The 24,168-nt window shown below is 43.4% G+C and overlaps 1 protein-coding gene across 3 annotated transcripts in view; it reads right to left on the bottom strand.

The window, feature by feature from the left end:
- LOC6586406 (ras-interacting protein RIP3) overlaps window positions 1-24,168 on the bottom strand; it is a 140,034-nt gene that overhangs the window by 17,432 nt on the left and 98,434 nt on the right. For 2 of the 3 annotated variants that reach the window (XM_044009848.1, XM_032733307.2), the window contains exons 6-9: window positions 20,566-21,021; window positions 9,907-10,149; window positions 5,947-6,654; window positions 3,780-4,004 (exon numbers count right to left, since the gene is read on the bottom strand). In XM_044009848.1, the coding sequence (XP_043865783.1) occupies window positions 3,780-4,004; window positions 5,947-6,654; window positions 9,907-10,149; window positions 20,566-21,021 (1,632 nt within the window). Of the gene's footprint in view, window positions 1-3,779; window positions 4,005-5,946; window positions 6,655-8,292; window positions 8,693-8,773; window positions 9,064-9,906; window positions 10,150-20,565; window positions 21,022-24,168 lie in introns of all 3 variants that reach the window. The other variant, XM_044009849.1, reaches the window with a different exon arrangement.

Below are 24,168 nucleotides of genomic sequence, written 5' to 3'. Positions count from 1 at the left end.
TATGGAGTTTGGCTTTTTGCTTAGCCATTGGCCAATTAAGCGAACAAACTGGAAACTTTGCTCACTTGGCTCAACTAATGCTGGCAGCTCTTGGGGAATCGAGACGCATGTAGTAAACGATAGTTAAACGATAGAGCGCAGTAGAGTCTGTAGAGATTCTAGGAACTGCTGTAGACTTAAGCTAAAGTCTTTAACTAAGCTTCTATTATTATGCTGACGATAGTTAAGCGGTAGCTGAGCGATAGTCTGTGCTGTAGTTGTAGAGTTTTCACATACTTTTTATTTCAGCTCTTAAATTTGTACGATAGTTCTTTACGGAGTTAAATAAGCTCAAGGAATTTTATTTTAATGAAAACCAATTACAGAAGCCAAAGTCAAGTCTCTGAATCACATTTAACTTGTATGCGATAGTGTGCGATTAGTAAACCGATAGTTTAACACACATCTGTGTCCTTCAATATATTTAATAATATAATTTGATGCACAAAACTTACTTAATTGATGCTCACAATTCTTTGCTTTGCACTCAGTCATAGTTGCTCACGCTGCCATCTCTAGGGCGGATTTAGTAAACACAGTGGCTGGCAAACTGTTGAAATGTCTGCAGACAGCTCAAGCTTAAAATTTTATTTTATTTTTGTGTTTTTTTAATGCTTTTTTTGGCAGCCTTGACAATCGTCGTTTGGCCAATTTAATTGCACTGCGGCACGCAGCTTGCAAATCGCGAAATTTAATCGCACAGTTTGACAAGCACTGCGCGCACTTAATTACACAAAAAAAGAAACACACGCACACACACACACACTCACAATTTGAAATGCAAATTACGCAAAAAATCAGACAACAAGTTAACAATAAAAACAATAACAATAACAATAACAATAACAATAACAATTGCAATTGTAGCTAAACTAATGCAGCTTAGCTTTGTGGCTTTCTATTGTTTTGTATCTTTTTGTAACAGTGTATCCATGCAATTGTATCTATTGTTGCTGTAGCTGTATCTGTATCTGTATCTGTAGCACAACCGGCGTCTATGACTCTGCGAAACGTACTGAAAGTTTTGCCAGCGAATATTTTAGCTGATAATGATTTTTGCACAGTGCAACGAGATTAGATAAAAAAGCTGTCGAAAAAATCTATCGAGGCGGTGTGATCGATCTGCGTGTGTCATCGATAACTGTGCAGCCTTTATTGCTCACAATTTCTAATGTGATTTTAGCTTTCTTTTAATTTTTGTCAACAACTCAATTCGAGCTGCTCGATGCGATAAGATTAGATTAGATTAGTTCGATTTTGGCGCAGTGTACGTCATTGATGTTCGCCTTTATCAGCCTGGGAGCTCGATTGCTTATCGAACATAAATTAAACCAATACAAATACATATATATATATATATATAAATGAATCTCAACTTGCGAAATTTGTCAATATTAATCAAAGCGTCGCGAATTTCACTCTCAATAAATCAACGCACGCAACGCACGCAGGGGAGGAAACTCTGGAGATGTCGCTGCCTGAGGGACAGTGAAAACAGTGCGTGCGATGGAGCTCGGGCTGAAGCTGGAGCTGAGACTGAGACTGAGACTGAGCAGAGCCATTGCCATTGCAATCGAGTTGTCAGCGACAAATGCAAATGACGCACACACACACACACACAGAGACGAGCAACATGTTGCTGATGTCTGGCCAAATAAAAGTGAGAGTTGAGCAGCAACAACAACAACAAGCAGACATTTGCCCATGTCCAGCCAGTTAATAATTGCTTCAATAACAACCAAAGAGCAGGCACACGACACATTATGAGAAGCGCAGAGAGAGGTGTTTATGGAGGGCTTGCTTTACGATGTAGTTGAGAAGCGCATAGAAGAGTCTTTATAGAGTGTTTGTTTGAAGGAAAATACAAGATTTACTCCAAGAGAGCAGCTCAACCAGCATGACAGTTAAATCGGTTCATAAAACTCGTGTGAAACAGCGCTGTAAAGTTCTAAAGCGGCTCGAAGCGGATGTCGATGCCCGGCTAGCACATGAAAGTAATGTTGCTTCAGGCTATAGTTGTTTGCTATAATTGCATATTTTACTTATGATAGTAAAAATTGATTGAGCTTCGTTAAAATTCAAAATATATTTGCAGTTTCCTCAATTATGATTTTTAGCTGCAAGAGTTCATTTTAATGGCCTTCAAGCGGGATTTAACTGATTTGTCATACTTAATCTGATAAGTCTCAGCAGTTGATATGGCAATGTGTTGGACTCTTTTGAATATTTGCACCATCATCTCTTATTAACTTTTAACTACTGCTTGATTGAAGTGAAGATTGGCTAGGAAACAAGATCGTAAAGAATTATATGATTAATGAAAGCAAGTAAGACTGTTCTGGTAGGGAATGACCCTGATTCATACGCAGATCTACTCAAATTCTTCTACACTTCTTCTTATGAGATCTTCCACGTCTTCTTCTGCCTTCTGTAATGATTTCCATGATTTCAGAAAACATTAATTAACTGCAATTTCCCCAATATATATTTCGCTACATTTCCAACTCGCTCAACCATAGCCATATAGCAGATATCAACAGCTGGCTTATTAACAAATTGTTTTGCCAATTTAGCAACTATTTCCGAGACATTTTCCACTTTGCTTTCATTTTGCCAAACACTTGCAACACGCGGCTGGCGGCTTTTTGATTTCCACCCGCTGATTTTCACAAAAATAACTTCGATGAGTCTCTCGAATTACAAAGATGATCGTTTACAGCCCATTACAGCGCGGCAACTTGTCATTGGACATGTTTGCTGGACATGTTTACCAGCAAATTGACACGAAAAAGCCACAAAAAGAGCTTAGAGAAATTCGAGGCGAATTCAGGCAGACACACGCACCACTGGACCACCGGACCGATAGTCGGACCACCAACAAAGTGGTTCAACTGTATCGATCGAATCGATCGCAGTCGCAGCTCGTGTGCATTTCAAGCGAAACTGAAACCATGAGAGCCCAACTCAACAACAACAACAGCAACAACAACATCAACAAAGAGGAGCCGTCGAACCGTTATACATAATGCCAGAGCAGAGCAGCGGCCCAGCTCAGCTCAGTTCAGCTCTCCCTCCAGGCTCTTAAGCGATCATGGTCACGGTTGTGCGAACGCGCGACACGCAATGTCTCCGACTCGGCGCAGCGCGGCTGCCACAACAAGATGACAAATTGCAAAGTACCGTGAATCTATATATTTCTCTCTTATAGTGTGTTGATGAAAGGGAAAACAGAGCGCACTCGAGTTGTGGGCAGTGTACACTGAGAGAAACTGAGTGCAAGTTGCAGTTACAAGGCGAGGAAGGAAAGAAACTTCAATCCAAGAAGAAGTTGTCTCCAGAAGAGAGAGGGACTCGATGAAGGGAAATGCGCAATAGAGTTGTGGGCAGGCTACACTGAGAGAAAATAGATTAACTTTATAGTTGTAGAAGATCAGAACTGAAATAAATGTAGATAGAAGCAGAAGTAGACTCCAGTTGCCTAGCTGTGGGGACTCTATGCTCTTCCTTGAGTTTTCACCATATCTCAACTTAATATAAATAAAAATTGCTTTGGTCAGCGTGCGACTTAGAGAAAGTTAACTAGAAGACATTCATTCCTCTAGTTGTGACACAAACGAAGCGCAGGAAGTATTTCCGCTTCCTTTACAGAGTTTTATAGCAATGACAAATGCTCAAGGGAGAGGGGAAGAGTCGAAGAAAGAAATAGAGATTGAGAGAGTTAGAATAAGCTCTCGACTTACCTTAGCGGGCGACATAGTTGCATTGCTGCTGCTCGCCTGCGATTTGCCGGACTTGGCCGACTTGGCGGGCGAGCGAGGCGGCAGGCGACTGCCTCCGTTCTGCTGGGCAGTTGGACTCGAGTTCCCATTGGTCATGTCGCTGGGCCAAACGCTGATGTTGCAGATGTCTGCGCGACTATAGAAACTGTTGCTGTTGTTGTTGTTGTTGTGGTTGTGGCAGAGCAGCTGTAAAGGTAACCAAAAAGTTGTTTTAATTAAGGTTGTCAGGCAAAGCGAATGCCTCTGTCCCATAATCAATCAGCTGGACGCAGAGCCATTTCCTGCTGCTGCTGCTGCTGCCTTTGCTTCGTGTTGCATGGCTCTATTACAATGTGCCTGCCACCAATATATCCATAAATCTGGCCCGATCGAACGTGTCCTCGTTGCAGCAGCAGCAGCAGCAGCACCGTCTGTCCTCAACCTCAACTGTCTCGCTGTGGACCCTTTCAATTGCACAAACTGCTTGCTAAGTTTCTTTTCCATCTATACCCTGTACTTATTGGAAATACAGACTTTGGGTGTATTGGATAATCTAAGTTAAGCTATAACAGAAAGAGAGACAGAGCAGCCACAATTCCTATTCATCATGAATACTTTACACTTTATGCAACAGAAGGGTATCTTTGCGCCAGTCACTCCCGACTGGAGCACTCGGTCGTCTTGAGTTGCCTTTGTTTCTTGATAGTTTTGTATGCCGCAATGAAGAAATAAATCACACGTTTTTAGTTAATTTCGTACTTTCCCATTTTTGACGTGCGCTGCTCAGTTTTTCCTGGACTATCGCCGGCTCTGACTGACTGACTGACTGTCCGTCCGTCCGTCTGTCTGCCTGCCTGCCTGCCTGTCTCTCTGCCTGGCTGGCTGGCTGACTGACTGACAGTCAGAGCAGCCCAGCAGCGGCGGCAGTCGGGAGTCGATAGTTGGGCATCAATTTTGAATGGCAGCTGCTGCCGGGACGGGAGTCGATCGCGCAGCGGCTGCATGATTCGCTTTCATTAACCCAACTGCTTAATCATCAGGTGCAGGGGCAAGCAGAAGGCAGCGCAGTAGGAAAAAGAGGCGGTAGCCATTTATTGAAAAGCTGCCTCTACTCACCCCTCCGCCCTAGTCGCCTCCTGTCCTGTCCCCCGCCCCGTTTAAACTACTCGCTTTTGGGCTAATGGCAAACAAAGTTGCAACCAACAACCAACAAAGCAGAAACTTTATTGACACAAGTCAACGATAGACAGAGAGAGAGAGAGAGAGAGAGGGAGAGGGAGAGACTCCACTTGGCAGACAGACAGCAAGTCAGCGATCGAATCGAAATCGAATGCAACTCAAACTCAAACTGCCGCGGAAAAGTCCGAGACTGTGGGAACCTGTGTGGCACGTTGCTGTTGCACACTTTGCTGCCTTTGGTCTGCTGCCTTCTGCCTTCTGCCTGCTGTCTGCGATTTGTGTTAGCGAATTTTGAAATTTTTGTGGTCTATACATAAATGGTTAGGGCATAACAACACTCGACACTCGAGTTCTCAGCCCAACTCAGCTCAGCTCAGCTCTTGTCTTATTAGCCAGCTCTATGTGGCAGGCTATTAGCAAATAAATGAACGGATGAAAGATTAAAGTTAAATCAACTCTCGTTATGGTAATGAACATCATGCAACCAATTGACATTCAGTTTCAAGCTGTGCAGCTGCGGGAGATATTGCCAAGTATATTGCGATAGTGTTTAGTTTGTCTAGTTATGGCTAGAACCATTAGGTATCCTACTGCTAGACAATTAAGTCCTTGTATATACTGATGAATCCTACGCAAATTGGTAGTCGCTTAAGAGCTGGGATAACTCGGATTGCTAAGGTCTTAGACTTGGTCAGTCTAAGCGATAGCTCATCAGATCTCTCAAGAGAACAACTATGGTATGCAGTCAGAGTTATTGGCTTTCTTATACTACTCCTATTCCATCTTTTACCATCTGTTACAGACAACCAGTTTAGCTGTAATAGAAGACCTTTTTCATCTTCTCTTATAGCTAAGGACCCATATCTATATCTTTTCATGTAACCCTCTGTCTATCTTCATTTATATTTATACTAGTCAATTCAGTATAGATAATATTAGCTCGATCCCACACTTGACTTGCTCAACTCACCTGTGCTGCATTTCCATTTGTGTTATCAGCAACAGTTGCCTCGGCAGCGTTCTCCAGATTCAGCTTCAGTTGCTGTTGCAGTTGCTTAGAGTCAAAGCGCAACTGTTGTTGGTGTTGTTGTTGTTGTTGCTTGTGATTATTGTTGTTGGCATTCAGTTGCTGCTGCTGCTGCTGCTGTTGCTGAGGGGTGTTGTTGTTGTCGCTGTCGCACTGCATTTGTTTGTAGCAATTGTTGCTAATGATGTGTCTCATGTTGCTGTTGCTGTTGCTGCCATCGCTGGCGCTGCCATTGATTTGAAACTGAATGTCCATGTCGACAATGCTGCGCTGCATTTGGGTAACCCGTGAGGTGGCCGAGGTCTCCGTATGGACACCGTTCGAATTGGACGAGGAGCAGGCGCTGCTGCTGTCGTAGTTGCTGCTGCTGCCGCCGACAGCAACAACAGATGCGGTTATTGCTGCTGCTGTTGTTGCTGCGACTGTTGCTGTTACCGACGTGGTCAACAGCAACTCCTTGTTCTCCTTATCAGAGTCGTCGCTGACTCCAGCCACGGCGCCAGACGTTGTCGATGAGATGGCAGCCGACTGCAGACCATCGACGGTGGATGTTGCTGCTGCAGCAGTAACAGTTGCTGCTGCGCCCGTTGCTGCCGTGTAGAGCCAACCCTCGTCGTCGTCATCCGATGAGGCATCAGCCGATTTCAGTATCTAAAGGAAGGTTCAAGCAAAAACTCAGTATGCAATACACAAATGAAGCAGAAGCAGAAGCAGAAGCAAAAGCAAAAACTGTGTGGGCCCACGTCAAAGTTGCAGGCTTCAGCTGCGGCTCCGACTGTGGCACAGCGCGATGAAGATGAAGTAGTAGAAAATGAAGTTTAATTAGCGTTACTTGCGCAAAATGGCAAATTGTAACTTGTAGTCACAGCAACAGCAACAGCAGCAGCACCAGCATCAGCGCCAGCAACACCAACAATTGCAGCTACAAATTGTTGTTGCTGCTGCTGAGTGGCAAAAATCTTTTGAGCTCGCCTCAAGTGCCGGTTGCCTCTGCCAGCACGGCCATGGCTCGCTGCGACCCCTGCTCAGAGTAGGAGTTGCCGCCGTGCCGCCCTCTAACAAATGGCTGGCTGTTGCTGTTGTTGTTGCTGTTGCTGCTGCTGATGTTGCTGCTGTTGCTGTTGTCGTTTTCTCTGTTTGCAATTTATATTAATGCTGTGACGTTTCGTTTGCTTTGTCTCGGTGACCTTAGGCTTTGCATGCAGCCAATGCACTCATCACTTGGCTTACAGCTCCGAGGAGCAAAGAGCAACAGCAAACGGCAACAGCAGCTGTTGCAGGAGCTGCAGCAGCAACAGGTGAACACAGGTCCCAGCTACGCCGACTCCCACTTGTCATTCGAATAACTGAATTTCATTTCTATTAAATTAATTTCAAAATTCCTCAAGCAAAAGTTTTTAATTAAGGAAACTGGAAAGTTCTATCAAGAAAAGCTACATAGAAGTCTGAAACCTGATACGATATGATATTTTTGTACATAGAGTATTTTGATATACTTATAAGTACCATGTCTCAGAAGTAAAAGACTTCCAGCTTCTTTTCTTTTCTACACTCTACCTAATACGCTCTACTTTAATGAAAATAGGTTTTATTACCTCTATTACCTATCTCAGAGATCCCTCACAGGTCGCTTCGCTAACGAGCAGTTTATAAGTTCTAACTTGCTTCCATCAGCTTCTTCAGTTGCCCAAGGGTTTAGGTCATTTATATAATTAATCAATTTCTGAGCTTTTTCTACCATGCCTTGATTAGGTAACCTAGCTCAACTTTGCACCAAGTAAACTTTCATTATGAACTCAAAGCTCAAGTTCATGGAAAAAGCAGACAAATAGAAAACACGGAACTAGATGGAAGAGGCTAAAGAACTGGCTGAACTCTGACATGAGTCGACTAACTATAGCCCCCCAGGCGCGGGCTGAAAGTCGTTTAATGATTAATGATTAATGATGTAGCATTATTATGTATGGGCTACCAGATAATGAGCAGCAAAAGTTAATTAAGAAATTGTTAGGCATGCCAGAGACTAGAGAAAATATATATAAACAATTATAAATATATATTGTATTTATATATGGTTAGTTTTCGGATATAAAGAGAGAGAAAAACAATTTAACACATGCAAAACTCATGCAAATTGAATGCATTCGGCATGGGTTTTCATTTTTGTTTTTGTCGATTGTCGATAAGTCGATAACCGCAACGAATTCGCTTTGGCTGATGATTGGGCTAGAGAGTCGATACCAACACCACCATGAAAGACCGTTCACCCTGGCTGCTAGCGGTACTTACTTCGCTGGCACGTTCCACCTCATGGTCCTCTCCAGCCGGGTCGGTGCCGGCGCCGCTCGTCTCATTGTCCGTGTCCAAGTGCTTGAAGTAGAAAATGGCGCAGTTCTTGGACTTGCGATTGGATCGATTGAACTTGGAGGTGTCATTATGACTGCGATGCATCAGCGACTTTCTCAGCACCGTCGGCGACTTGTTCAGGTCGTGGCCATGGCCGTGGCCGTGACCATGCCCATTATGGACATGCCCATTGCTGTGGTGTGTGTTCGGCGTAATCACCGCGACGGCAATGCTCTTCGACTTGCCGTTGTGGCTGCTGTGGCATTGGGGCGGCAACATTTTGTTGCCGTGTCGCGTCTGCAGCAGCGACAAATTTGATAAATTTGGCGTCGAGCTGCTGCCGCTGCCGCTGCCGTTAGTGTTGCCGTTGGCGTTGGCGTTGCCGTTGCAGTTGATGCTGCTGCTGCTGTTGATGGCGTGCGACATATTCAGATGACCCGCCGTCAGCTGAGCCAGGCGCTGATTGAAGGAGATACCACTACAGCAGGCGCCTCCGCCTCGCCTCAGCTGCTGCACTTGCTCCAGATCGCTGCTCTCGGAGTCTGCCTCAAAGTCGGTGAGCGTAGCCGCTCCAGCCGCCGAGTTGCTGCTGTGGCTGAGGTGGTTGTGGTGGTGGTTACTTTTGCCCGGTCGCCAGGCTCGCTTGGCAATCACAAAGTCAACAACGTCGGCGTCGGCGTCGTCGTCGTCTTCCTCGTCCGCCTCGTCACCAGGCTGCGTTCGGTTTCGGGTGTTGGTTTGTGTTTGTGTGTGTGGAACAGAGATTGGTTAGGCAAATGCATTGGCAGGCAGTTAGAGTAAGGCGCAGGCAAACTCAGACTCACACATACACACACACATGGACGATAAGAATATTTGCATGCTGCTGCAGTGCTGCCAACTCGGTTGGAGTTTTGTGACTGGATTGGAATTGTTACGGGAAGCACTTCATATCTTTAGACATTTTGGGTTTGGGTTCAGGTTGGATATATGCAAGAGTTGACAGTTCCACATAAAAAGGAAATTCAGGGATGGCAACTAAATTGATTCTTGTTAAATCATACGAATTCGAAATAATTCGAATGAAGATGCGGACACTGCTGCCAGAGGCAAGCATTGTATTGTATTGTATTCAGCAAAGCAACTTGGGTATTTCTTGAGCTATTTCCTTTTTTATATAGCATATTTAATATGCTCTTTGTGCTTAATGCACACTCATTACTGATAGCATATAATTTTCTTCTTTTTGGTACCTTAAAGGCTGACATAACTGTTAGGGTCAAGCAAGCATCAAGTCATTTATCGCAAAGGTCAAATCGTTAGGCTCGCTTCATTTGCCAGCTCAAGTTCTCGGCTGTTGGTTTACAATTTTGGAGTTAGGAATAATAGGTTGAGGGTTAGGTTTTTTAGGCTCGAAGTAAGTTGACAATACTGTAGAAGGCATGCACTACTATGTATTCTAACTAGCAATAACGACATACACAACAACTACAAACGAACAAACATACTAGAGGAGGACAACGCGCAGACTCTGCGCACAAATTTGGCATATATGCAAATGTATTTGGTTCTGCCTACCTTTTGGGTTGCGATACAATCGCGTGACTGATCCTCAGCTTGGACGCTGGCAACGACGATCTCTGTGGCAGTTAGCTGACAGCGCTGCAAGAGCTCCGTCGAGTTATGGCTGGGCGCACTCTCGCACTCCAAATCCAAATCGGAAACGGCCTCGTTCAGATCGTCCTCGGTGGCTGCGTCGCCGTCTTCGCCCTCGTAGCCGAACGAATCGTCTTCGGTGTCGTCGTCGTCATCCAAGCCGTTCTGTATGAGAAGCGAATAGAGAGGTTGAGGTAATGAGTATTGAGTGAAAGAGAAGGTGTTGCTAGTTTAGAGAGACAGCTAGCTAAGCTATAATCTGCCTACAGTATTTTCTCATATAATCAAAGTTTACAGGGTATATACAAGTCCGACAACTCGCTCATTTTCTCTGCAATATGAATTTCAGTTTTTAATTGGCCAACTTGATTTGGATCTGAGGAAAGCATAAATATTGCTCAAGCAGCCGCTGGTCAGTCGCATTTTCACAATTTTCACACATTTCCAACACAATTTCCCATCACGTAACGCGATGACTGTTGCGAGTTTCCTTCTTCGCATATGTTATAATTGCTTTCAATTGCTGTGCCGTGGCTGGGGCCAAGTGCCAGACAAACAGACATAAAATATATAGAAAAAGTAACAAAAAGAAAACACGACAAGCAGTTGCCCAGACAGATGATAGATAATCCGAAAAAGTGAAAAAGAAAAGCAATGAGCAGCAGGCGGCTGAGGAAAAGCACACGTCATGTGGGTGGCTGTGGGAGGAGGCGGCGCGCACTCATCTAATGCGAAGGCGGGCCTTGAAGCCTCTTGAAAATTAACACGAAAAACACAAGTGCTCAACATTTGGGAAAGCAGCTAAATAGTTGGCAGCTTAACCTCCGTTGACCTTGGCTACCCTTCGTAGCCCCAGCATCCCATTCCCCTTTACATTCATTCAGAACATCATCTGCTTTTGCAGCTCATAAAAATTTGAAAATTTCATTATTAGCCCATCGCAAACTGTAAAATTTTTAATGCCTAACATGTTTCCCTTCCGATTTGCGTAATCTTCAATGTAATTTGTGCCTCGGGGGCATCGGAATTCCATGTTAACGACGCCAGCTGAAGGTCAGCAGCAAATAGTTTGCATCTATTAAGAGTCTGCTACATGGGCAAGTTTCGTACTTATAATGATGAAAGAACACGCAGAGTTTGGATGTTAACAATTTGAATACCCTATAGATTTGTATAGTTCTAATGAAGCCAGAGAGATTATACATAAGTAAAAGTTGTTTGGAATTTCCATATCATGCTAAAACCGTCTCTTGCCGACTTTAGCTAGTGAGAGAAAAATAAAAGAGGTTGGAGAAAATTAAGTTTTCCTAGGGGAATTTGACTAAGTTGCTTAAGCTATTTTTAAGGTATATTATTCAGTACTACCTCTAACCTGCTCTACCCATTCGCTTCTCTACCCTTCTTTACAGTTCCAGGGTATCTAGACATGATTTATGGAGTATTTGGCAGCTTTTCAAACACTTGTGCGAGGCGCCTTTAGATTAGTTTGTTTACATTCCAGAAGACTTCAACAGATCTTTAGCCCAGCGAGTTTACCTTTGAACGCGCAGCAGCAGGTGTAATTGGGCCAGACAAACAAAGTGAATGCGAACGAAAATGGACACTACAAGTCGATTTGATGATAAACAAATACAAGAATTCCAAATCGAAATCAACTCAGCTGAATAGGCTTAGCACCCGCATTTAGATCTCTTGATTAACTAAAATAAATTCAATCTGTTCTCTAGATTAACTAAAATAAATCCAAACATATTCATATTTAACTCAATCCAATAAAATGGAATGACAAGCTAAAGAAAGCCATAAAACCTTTTTTCTCAGCTTATTCCAGTTCAACTTCTCTTTGGCTGCCCTCGCCCACAGCTCAGATAGGTTGGCTCTGTCGGGCCTACAATTTATGAACTTATTATGCAAAATGCATTTACACACACACACACACACACACAGACAGAGAGAGATCCCATCAAAAAGGTGGCAACGCCTTCCTCTTGTTGTTGCTTTGTCTGGCGGTTGTTTCCTTTGTTGCCTGACTGCCTTCGACTGCTTCTTTTGCTTTAGCTGGAAATTAAGTTCAAGTTTATCGCAACGCACTTCACGCGAAACGAATGCGGCAGGCGGGCGACGGGCGTAGGGGGGCGTGGCTGTGCAGTTGGACACGTGACGTGAAATGTTGTAGTTGTAGCTAGTTGTTGTTGTTGTTGTATGTTGCCAGCTTAGCACCTCATTTGCCCCGAGCTGAGCTGAGCTTCGCTCTGTGCTAAAACTATCATTAGGACGCGAGATAAACATCGGCCACGTACAGTGAAACCACACTAACAGCAACAGCAACACGCAATCTTTCGTTCTGTCACAATTCTCATGTCATTTTCTCTGTCTCTCTCTCTCTCTCTCTCTCTCTCTCTCTCTCTCTCTCTCTGTCTGTTTCTTTTTCCAAAGAACTTTAGTTGCTGTTGTAATATTTTTTTACCAACACGAAAACAACTCGAAATGCGATTGCTCGATAAGTTTTTGTGTTTCTCTGTGCTTAAAATATGTGTGGGAAATTTTGTGTGGCTACTGTTTTTTATTCTCCCTCTCTCTCTCTCTCTTTCTCTCTATCTTTATTTGAAATTATGAATTTCCCACACGCCAACATTTAATTATCACTAAACGCTTTCATGTCATCGATGTGGAGCTTAACTCTATTAACATATTACGTTCGTTCGTTCGCAGGGGGCGTGTAATTGTCGTGCAATCAGGCAACGAGAAGAAAACAAAAACGTGAGCTGCAGCTGGAAATTGTTGTCAGTGTAATGCATGCCCATATATCTACCTACAAAGCAAACAATCATTGGAAACTACTTATACATAGCTGACAGCTCAGTTAAGAGCCACTTGATCAATTGCTTTGTCACTTTGTACACTTAGGGAAATTAGATACATAGAAGTATGCAGTAGCAACTCTTTAGCCAACTTGGAGTTGGCAATTACTTGCATATACTTGGGATACATTAAATTATCTTTAGATCTATTAGATGATATGTACTTTAAACTTGTTGTCTATAAACTTAAGCAAGCAACAATCTTTTTGCTCAGTGTACCGTTTATTAATAGAATTTTATATCAAGTGCAATGTTTCTATTGTCTTATTGCAGTGACAAATGTAAACAAACGAGTATTGTAGATCGAAAGCCAAACGTGACTAAACTAAGCTTAAATCAAAATATTTCTATAGAGCTATAAATCTCTAAAGATCTATTCAATAATAAAGAAATTACCTTGCAATGCATTTAACAGCAACATCAATGCAAATATATTGCAGACAGCAACAAGCGCCATGACAGCAGCAACAGCTAAAGCGTTGACAACCCGCAGCTACATGAAAACGTCCAAGTCATATGAAAGCAGCAGCAGCAACAGCAACAACAACTTGCAACATGCCCAGCTTTTTGCCACACAAACGCAGTGCAAAAGTATGCGATGACAACAGCAGCACCCGCTGCAGCAACAATATTATTACCAGCATTGCTGCTGCTGCTGTTGCTGTAGTTGTTGTTGTTGTTGTTGCTGTTATAGAAAACATTTCCTGGTGCCGCAGCAGCAGCAGCAGCAACAACTGCAATGTTCACAATTTAGCGCAACTATTACAAATCGCATTAGACGCTAAATTTAGCCAAGTTGCGGCGCGTTGCTCACAGCAGCAACAGCAACAGTTGCTAGAATGACGACAATATTTGAGCACAGACTTAGGCTCCCCGAGCGGGCTATGGCTTTCGAGTGACCCTAATAGGTTGACAGCGGCTGCACAGCTGGCAACATGTTGCCGCAACACGTGCGTGAGTGGGTGTGTTGCCGGCCCACGCATGGCGCATAATTGCAGGTTGCTGCTGTTGCAATTGCTGTTGTTAAGTTAAGGTGTTGGTATGATGAATGGCAATGCAGAATAGTTGTAGGCCAGCACAGGCTGACAATTCGCAGTCAATAAAAAAGATAACTAGACAATGCCAGCCAGAGAGAGGGGCGCAGAGCGGGAGGGAGAGGGTGGCAGAGAGTGGAGTGGGCCAGAGATAGGCAGCTAGACAGTTGAACAATGCAAACAAAGGCCGCTTTTTGACATTTGCCAAATGTCAATATGCCATAAATGCAGCACGGGAAATATCATTGCAGGAAATCACAGAAAAAATATGGCAGCTGCGGGTGGCGCACAATTAAATACCCTAACTAGCATAAGAAGTGCGATATGCGTTATGGTATCTGGTGTCTGACCAGACACTAAATGATAAGGAGTAAAACTAGGGTATTACAGCTTAAGATACTGTAATGCATACCAGATGTTAGGCACTTGACATGATATCTATAGATATAAGGTAGAAACCACTAAATATTAGATACCCAAAAGATATCAAAGAATGAAGACTAAAGAGCCAAGCTATAAGAACTATAAGAACTTGAGGTCTAGATACTGTATGCTAGATACTAATATGATTCTATAAATGCTGAAATATCAAAACATACTTATTTATAAAGGTAGATGGTGAATTTTCTAGTAAGTAAATAAGTATTCATGTAATGTCAACTTCTTTAAGAACTTCGTAATGCCCATTTGCAGCTAGGGTATAGCTCAGCTTGTTGCAATCGAAGATGTCTCTGTCTCAGCCATTGTTTTTGTGCCCTGTTGCATTAGCCGCTGATTTATGTGTCTGTCTCAGTGTGTGTGTGTGTGTATGTGTGTGGGTTAGTCTGACGCGTTGACAACATCAAACACAGCAGCAACATGTTGCTGGTTGCCTGTGTTGCTGCTGCTCCCATTGCTATGTGGCGGCATTTAGTTGTTTACATTTGGCTTCATCTCTGCTTAGCTCCCCAGCCCCTCAGCTCCTCAGCTCCCCAGTTGCTTTCTGCATTGTAATTTCCCCATTGATTACATTGCGGCCACATCTCGTTTGTCTTCTGCTCGTCTCTTTCCGTTCCATTCGCTTCGACTCGATTCGATTCGATTATAGGAATTGGAAGTCGTCGTCTGTTTACCAGCTGCTGCCACAATGAAGCAATTTGGCCATGTTGCTGATGTGGCTGCGACTGCGGCTGCGGCTTTTACTCTTGTTGTTATTATTCTGAGCTATTTCTTACTTTTTTATTGCCATCATCCGTTGGCCGGCTCTATTCGGGGAGCTCCCGTTGACTCCCATTGTTTGATTTTGCAATTAATCATTGGCAGACAAATGTCTGGCATTTGATTGAATATGTTAAAAATATATCTTTGTTGAATCTGGCTTGATCTACATATAACTAAGTTTAAATTTAGAAAATCTTGTCAATACACCATAGTTTTCTAGCACAGGAAGTCTCTTTCACTATTTTCTTTCACTTTTGCATTCAGTTTTCTTAAGTTTTCCCAACAATATGCAGATATGGTGAGCTATTAACGTTTATTTTTATGATCTTCCGATAGAGCGCATATTATGAATTTGTTGCCTGAAGTGCTACAAATATGTAAATTTCTATGGATATTGAGGAAGCTGTCTATTAATTGATATTTACTTAATTTGACTAAATAAAATTTAAATATGAACTGAAACTGAGATTGGTATAGACTGTATCATAAGTAGATTTATATCGATAGACCACATAGAGAGTCCATTAGAGCATCTACTGATGCTCTCTAAGAGTAGCTGCCTTCTGCCCGCTTTAGGCATCATCTAAGTATTTCTTACTCTGATTCCATCTATCGCTCTGTGTTTATAACTCTTTCATATCTCACATATATATATATCATATTTCATTTTCATAGTTTCAATTTTCCTGTTTGACAAATTCAAATAAATTTCCAATCTGGATTTCATCACGCGCCTCGCATGCCATATTTTCAACTTCGATTTCGTTCCATTAGCTAATATCTGATTCGGCACCAAAGTTGGCCAATGTGGAGAGCATAATGAACAATAAATGGCAGATTGGAGCACACATTTGTGCGCGTAATTGAAATGGAGAGCCAAAAGGCAACCCAGGCCAGGCCAGGCCGGGCCTCGGGCAGCTCAGTTGCAAGCTGCATCATTAGCTGCCACTAAAAGTGGATCAACTAACGGTCAGGCAGGCAGACAGGCAGACAGGCAGCCAGGCAGCCGTCAGCCACTCAGCCTGGTGGTTGCTGGCGCTGAGGCTGGGGCTGGGGACGTGGCCACATTATAAAACAATTTCTCACAAAAACCCACCCAATTTGCCTGCTAACCGCACGACGAGTGTTTTTTTTTCGGCCAAGCTTCCAATTACAAGCAGCATTTGGCTAAGTGTTGTTGTGGTCGCTGCCGCTGCCGCTGCCGCTGCTGCTGCTGCTGCTGGCTAGCGGCTAATTACTGTGCCCATACCCCCAAAACGAAAGTGAGACCGAGAGGCGGTAATTACCTTTCTGGCCAGCTGCCGTTTAACGGCCTTGCAGCGCGCGCCTCCAAAAACACAGAAAAAAAAGTGAAACCTGAGCATAGTTTTGCATTACATGTAAATAGACGTATATATATAATTGCAAGTAAATGTATATCGACTCATTGTTTAGCGCTTTGTGGCATGCAACGGCAGGCAGCAGCAGCAATGGCAACTGCTTCCGCGTTGCTATTGTGGGTGGCACGCCCCGTTTGCAGGTTGTTGCAAGAAATTTACATAATTATTGTGATTTAATTTTCGCATTTTCCGGGGAAGCAAAAGACACACACACACATACATGCATACACACGCAACAACAATTTGTAACTGTCGTTGTTCAACATGCAAATGCAGTTCCGATTCGTGTTGCATACAGCAACAAAAACTACAACAGTAACAGTAACTACAACAACAACCCAGTTAGCCAGTTAGACATATGTTCGCCCGTCAATTATTATTCAAAGCGCATACGTTCATTTTCATGCCTCGCATTGCGGTTCGATTTATGAAAGGCTTAAAAAGCGACAAGCAAATGCGATCTAGAGTCAGCTGACAGACTAGCAGATACCCTCTAGGGCAGCGATAGGACGAGAACAAAACTATGCTTGTATAAGCAATCGATATTTATCGATATCACATTTGGCAGTTTCCAATTGATATTTATTGATAAGATCTGAAATCATTAATAGACTAGGAGATGTTCTGCTAATATTTGTCTACATTATCCTATAGATTATAGACTAGACTAGACTATATATACATATGCAAATGAAGACTGTTGATATGTATCAAATAAATATCTATAGGTTGCCCGCTTTCTATCTGTCATAACAAATAAAGAGTTTATCATGCTCTTCAATCTGTTGCTAAAGGGGTATCTCAGCGAAATAGTTTTGGCAGTTATTAATTTGCATTCGAACTTTTATTTTTGGGTCTTTTGAGTTTTTTCTTTCCGGGCATTGGCTACCGTCTTTTGTGTGTTTTTGGCATAGCTCGAATTTCGGTTGATTTATGCTTCGGGGCAGTGTGATTGATGTGCCGCAGCATTTAAATATTTGACGAGCGGCAATTAAATTCATAAATCGTTAACATTATATTGATCGACGTTAATTGGCTGTTCGATTGTTCGATTTGTTCATGATTGGAAATCCAATTAGCTTCGCTCGTAGAGTGTTGATAAACGATAAACGATAAACGATAGACTAGCAATGCAAGAGAGAGAAATTGCCTCAAGGTTGGCTAAATAAAGTTAGTTGTTAAAGATTTTATAGACTATTTAATAAGAGCTGTTGCTCAGGTCTACAGTTGAAGGAAGTATTTGGCTCCCGATCAAATCACCTCACATTAACAAAGCTAAGGAATTTCTCGTATACAGCCTCAGGCTCATCTTTCTCCCATCTCAGGTTTGACAAAGGCATGTTTAATTTAACAGCAAGTTTAACATGAACAACAACAAAAAATGTGGCCAGATGGGAATCGGACATCTTTCATCACTTTCGCTTGGTATTTGGCCTTCGTTACATCAATCATAAGGTGCATTGGCCTTCTGCTTCGCAAGATCTGTATAATAACAACATCACATATAATACCCTATAATTTCTGGCCCAGAATAAACAAGAGTTCGACACGGCGATCGCCGCACTCAAATATAATAATCAAGTGTAATCAATGTAATTCGATTGCAAACTGCATTTGTTTATCGAATGTGCTGAAGCGCACAAAGCAATTCATGTGTATGTGGGCTGAGAGAGAGAGAGAGACAGAGAAAGAGCGAGGGAGGGTGAGGGAGTGAGAGAGAAAAAGGCCAGCAGAAATAAAATGGATTTTTATGAGAAGTCGCGCTCGTCTCGCTGGGCACGTCGTAAATTCGATTTGGTTTATTTTCATTTGGTTTTTCTTTCTTTTTCTGCTGCTGCTGCTTCTTCTTCTTCTTGTTTGGCATTGTCTTCCCCTCATTTATGGCCGCTTTCCACAGATGCGGCTGCTGCTGCCACGGCTGGTGGCAAGTTCGAAGTCTGCCTGTGTGTTTGGCGACCTCTGGGCCAAGTTTGTTGCAATGGGTCGCATAAATTTCACTTTTACTTGCCGCGCGTTTAATTTAGCTTTTATATGTGGCATATTTCACCACTGCGTGACACTGCATGCAGCAAATGTTGCTGGCAACATGTTGCAAAGCGCTGCCACATATATATATACAGAGGTACATACATTTATATGGAGCACATGGCCAAGCGGCTAGAAAAGTGTTGCAAATTATATGGCAGCAACGTGTTCATTGCATCGGTCATGCTAGCACTGAGGGGGCGGCACTGGCAGAAGGGGGCGTGTTTTGTAGCTCGGGGGCCACAAACGAATGCAAATTGTTGCATCAGCGAGCGCAACGAAAAGTGCAGGAAAACGAAATTGTTTCTGCAGGAGAAACTTGGCCACAAATGAAGCAGTTGCCGTTGCAGGCTGCCACATGAAATGCTCCAGAGCCGCAGGCCCGACAGCCAACTGCAGCAGCTGCTGGTGCTGGTGCTGGTGCTGCTGCTGCTGCTGCTGCCTCCACAGAGGGCAGCCAGAGCGTGTGGGTCAGTGCGTGCCTTGCATGAATTACGACATCCCAGAGCACGGCACGAGTCTAGCAGCGCTCGGTAGACACACTCTTAAATTATACACAATTAATATGTTGTTACCGGCCTCGCTCTGTGAAGCTTTGCAATTATATATTGCGGTAGCCGGCTGCTTGGGGTGGCTCAGAACATTAGCCAGGAAACGTTTAAACTGGCACAAATCAGAGCACGAGCTGCAGCCGGAGGAGGAGCTGCCGCAGCTCCTCCAGTGCTCTCTAAACTGGGTCAATGTGATTATAGGCAAAGACTTTCACTAGCCAGCTGTCAAGTGAGTGGGATGAATGAGAGTGGGAGAGGGAGTGCAATAGCGTGTGTGGGCCAAAGAGAATTGAGAAATTATGTTCGAAAGGCTAGAAAGGAACACGCTATGCGAAAGTCTAACACAGAAAGTGGGTGAACTTTATTGATCTCGTCTATAAATCGATAAATCTCAAGAGGAAGAAGACTTTTTATGTTCACTATATACGTTGTATACATATAAATGTAAGTCAACTTGAATTTATCGGTAGTTGTTAGCGATTGATTTATATTTGTAGCTGCTTCATTTTAGTGTAAACCTTTAAAGTCTTTATTTATCTACAGTATTCTATCTAGCACACTAGGAGTTTCTGTTGAGCATGTAGCTTAATGCTTATATGTTATCGATAATAGCAAATCGATAGCTTCAATTGCTGCTTGTGCTGCTCTCCATTAGCTACACTCAATTCCTGGTACCTGCTGTTCCATTTACTGCGCCTCCATTTTATTCTATGTGCCAAATTGTTAAGCAGTTTATCGATAATGGTTAATCGATAGTTTTAATAGCTTTGCATTGCCACTGCGCACATTCCGAGACTCACAAAACATTTAATTGCCCACAATCACGAAAGTATTTGTGCCTGGAGAAATTGTACTTCTCGCAGAGATTTTAATGTTTCTGTCGATTCGAAGCCACTTCTGCCAATGCATTGGGTGCCTCGGGCAGTTGATGGCGTCCGAGGCATTTGTAGAGCTCGCATTGCCGGCATTTTCACCAAATGAATTAATTAAATCAGCGAGCAGAGACACTTTTGTAATTAGAAATGCCCGCAATTGGCAACTGTCCGCAAGAGGCGGACACACAAAAGGCAGCCGCAGCCGAAGGAAAGCAGGCGCCAATGCCAACTGACAATGCCTCAAAAGAGGAGGCATCCATCCACTGATGCGGCTGCGTTTCTATTTTCCAAGAATTCAACGTATGCCTCTGCTTTTTCTGTTTTGCAAATAGAAAACGGAAAGGCGAAAACTTTGCGCTAATCCAACGTGAATTTCTTTAAGGTAAAACGAAGATAAAATCATCTGATATGAGTTTTATTTTTTCAACAAGTCTCGAGGTGAAGTTCAGGGCCTAGGCCCAGCCATTGGCTAGCAATACTGCTAAACTCATGAAAGTGAAAGTGGATCAATTGATCAATTGACAACTTCTCATAGCTTTTTGATGCATTTCATGTTCTATTCATGTAATTCCATTCACTGCACATGATTCTATTCACATCTCCTATCATATCTGTGCACAAACTTTATTTAAAGTTAAATTTTCTTTAAGACTTACCGCGGTCGAGCTGCGTTTGCGCAGTAAATTATCCAGGCACAGCTGTAGCTCGAAGGCCTTCAAGTAGATCAGGTGATAGCGATCGCGCAATCGTTCCAAATTGCCTTCACCCTTTCGTGGATGGGCTGTGTTGTTGTTGTTGCTGTTGCTGCTGTTGCTGCTGCCGCCAGCTGCGACAAGTCCAGAGCCAGTCGCAACTCCAACGCTGGGCGTGGTCAGTGGTGCTGCATCAGAGGCGAAGCCGCTGCTGAGACTGTGCGACTTGGTGGCCGAGTCGCTGGTCGATTCGCTGGAGCAGTTGCTGGTTAAGGAAGCGGGCTGCTGTGACTGCGACTGCAACTGCAACTGTGACTGCGACTGTGACTGTGACTGGGATTGTTCCCGTTCCCTTTCGGAGGCGGCACGTATGCAGGCGCTTACAACTCGAGCGTGTGATACAATTTCATGGTACAACACCTGGAAATAGACAAACGAAACGAAGCAGAGAAATGAAAATTAAATTGAATGCGAAAGGTGTCCAATGCGAATGGCTGTCAAGCCAATTGGAAAGCGAGCACACATGACGTATGCTTAATATGGCGCGCGCTTTGGCCACGTGATTTCAAGCCAAGCCAAGCCGCCAATAATTGCCCATGCCAATTGCCAATAAAGATGTTGGCCTGCCACAGCGCGTGGGCATTCGGCTTGGGCTTTGGTTTTGGGGCGCAGCTCAGATCGCGCGAGTCTAGACAGAACCATAAATGAAGCGACTGCACCTAAATGCACTGAGCGAAAAGATAGTTGAGTGGAGGGAGTGAATCAATAGACGGGCTTTTCCATTCGAGCAGAAGCTGCCCATGTCATGATAGAGATTTAAGTTTTCTATAGCTAAGAATTTAAAGACTTTGTCACTTACTTCACTTCCTTTCAATCGATCCATTTAAAGAACTATTTTTACCTATAAATCCTGATATATGGCCAAAATAAGAGCATCTCTAGTTCTTATAGATGATAATATATAGTCATGTCTCACTGTATAGCAGCAGAAATTCTTAATCTTAGTCTCAGTTATCCTGCCCTCCTCTAAAAACAGCTAAGTTTGCCTAGAATCTTTTTACGCCTGCTCAACTTTTTCGTGCAGTGCATTCAGCTTCTCTCATAATAAACTCTTCTGCCTCTGTCCCCGCCCCTACCTACAGGCACCGGCCTGGGCTGCATTTCCGTTCATGTGCAGCAATTGGCTGTTGTCTTAGATTTTCATCACTCATTTGTCATTTTTTTTCGGCAGACGACTCGAGCGCTAACCCCAACCCAATCGAGACAAAGGTCAAATCCCACACGTTGCATAAGCCCATGATGATGCATCCGTCCATTGTATTGTCGAAGATTAATCGATAAATGGTATTGGCTAAAAAGGCTTTCCGCATCCACAGCCGCAGCCAGAGACAAGCGTGCGATATTCAATTTATCAAAGGGGGAACAAAATGGTAAACAAAAAAAAAAAAAAACAAAAAACAAAAAATAATTACAAATGTAATTGACACGCAGCAGGTCAGAGTTGAAGCCAAGTGGGCTGTGGGCGTGGCAGCGTCAAATGCCGCACAATGACACCCACCTAGCCGACGCACACATGAGCAGCATTCGCATTCGCATTCGCAATTGCAATTGCCGCGCTGTGCGGTTATCGTACATTGATCTTCATACAACAGTTTAACCCCAACGAACTCTTGCATCATGTTGTCTGTTGGCTAAGTAAATAGCAACAACAACAACAACAACAATCACAATAGCTGTCAGCTTAAGCATTAGAAATCGATAAATATGATGAAGCGACCAAAGTCGTCGCAGGCAAAGTAAAATCCACCTGGTAGACACACTTATGGCAGCAACTGTTCGCATCCTGTGCATTTCACCAGCTCAAGTCATAAATTTACCATTTTCACCTGTTGGGCTGCTCATTTGTACCTTCTTTTTTAATGGACTCGACTCCACTCTCTCTCTCTCTCTCTTCCCCCCTCTCTGAATGCAAATTGAAATGTCATAAAAAGGCGTTCGTTTATCGATTTGCATATGCGAGCTCCACTCTATTCTCTCCTCTCTCTTCCTGTCTGCTTCTCTTTGCAGTTCGTGCAAATCTTATGCACATGATTATCATCGACATTTTGACATTTGATTAAAGACATAAAAAAAGCTTTGCAGCAGCAGCAGCTGCTTGGACAAGCTGCGACTTGGTCAAAGTTTCAACCCTGATGAATTGCAACACTGAAGTTTTCACTTTTACTGTGCCTGCAATTATAGATAGTTCTCGAATATCGAAAGCGGTTTAACAGAACTGTAATACAATAGGTAGCATAACATGGTAACACTCAACATTAACTTCTCCTTTTCTGTAATATCTGTAATAACTTATATATCCAATACAAATGCTAGTCTGAATATATCAAAGTTTTTATAATTATATCAAACACATGTTTTATCTATTCTAATCACAATCTTAGACTTCCTTCCACATTATAGACTTTTATTAAACTCCACCCACACTTAGTCAACTTCTTCCACTCCAATGGCTTTTCCTTCGACTTCACAAATATCTAAACGAGCGCAAATCGAATTCTATTTTATAGGAATTTTCCGCTAGATAATTTTCTGCATCATTACAGCGACTTGAGTCAGAAATTGTGTGCATTATAATATTATGATATTTTCGCTGTTTTGCTTTTATCATTGTATCTAATTATGTGGCTCGACAAAGAATTTGTTCGCTACGTCGAGGGGTGCCCGAGGGGGAAGTGTTTGGGTCTTTCTGTTTTCAGAGGCTTGGCTGTTTGCACAAATTCAAAACTCAAGCCGAGTGCAGAGCCCAATTCATAGCCATTAGCTGAGAGGCGAGTCGCGCGAGTCATGAAGTTGTTTCAAGTTCTTGGCAGAGGAGCCACAGCCGTAAGAAGCGTCTGTGACCTGGGCAGGTGTGTGGAGGCGGTGTGGGTGTGGCAGTCAAGCGGCTGCCTATTTGCGATAGTTGCGGCTCATTACGAGCTGAAGAGCGAGAGCTGCAAAGAAAACAATAACAACAACAACAGCAACAACAGCAACCACAAGACACAAGCTAAGCCAAACAATTGCTTGGCCATAGAGCAACGCCTTTCTCTTTGTTTAAACTCAGCCAAGAGTCAGAGTCGGAGTCGAAGTCGAGTCACAGTCGAGTTGGAGGCTGTAGGCTTATGGCTCCACTCCCCAATCTTTGCACGACTCTGGGTCTTGGCAATTTGGCGAGCCTCTTAATGTATTTTGCACACGCCACCCACCCACCTGAGAACGTCGAACTCCAACTCCGACTCCAGCCCGAACTCGACTCCAGTTTCAGAACTTTGAATTATAATAAAATAAATATGAGCCAGAACTTTATGCAAAAAGTTCGTGACTAATCGGCGACTGAACTTGAGATGTTACCTTCTCCCCAGTGTTGTGATTGCAATTGAGACTTTGATGCACTCAGCCAGCAGGCAGCAGGCAGCAGTCGGCAGCTGCAGCAGCCATGCAGCAGGCGCCCAGTTGGCAACATGTTGCAAGACGAAGGCAGAGCGAGAGAGAGAGAATTTATTGGCTAAAGAAAAGTGAATGCAC

Source organism: Drosophila mojavensis, unplaced genomic scaffold (genome assembly GCF_018153725.1).
Source record: "Drosophila mojavensis isolate 15081-1352.22 unplaced genomic scaffold, ASM1815372v1 contig_74, whole genome shotgun sequence".
Taxonomy (NCBI): domain Eukaryota; kingdom Metazoa; phylum Arthropoda; class Insecta; order Diptera; family Drosophilidae; genus Drosophila; species Drosophila mojavensis.
Note: the sequence above shows the minus strand (reverse complement) of the source record. Positions and strands in the feature narration are given on the sequence as shown.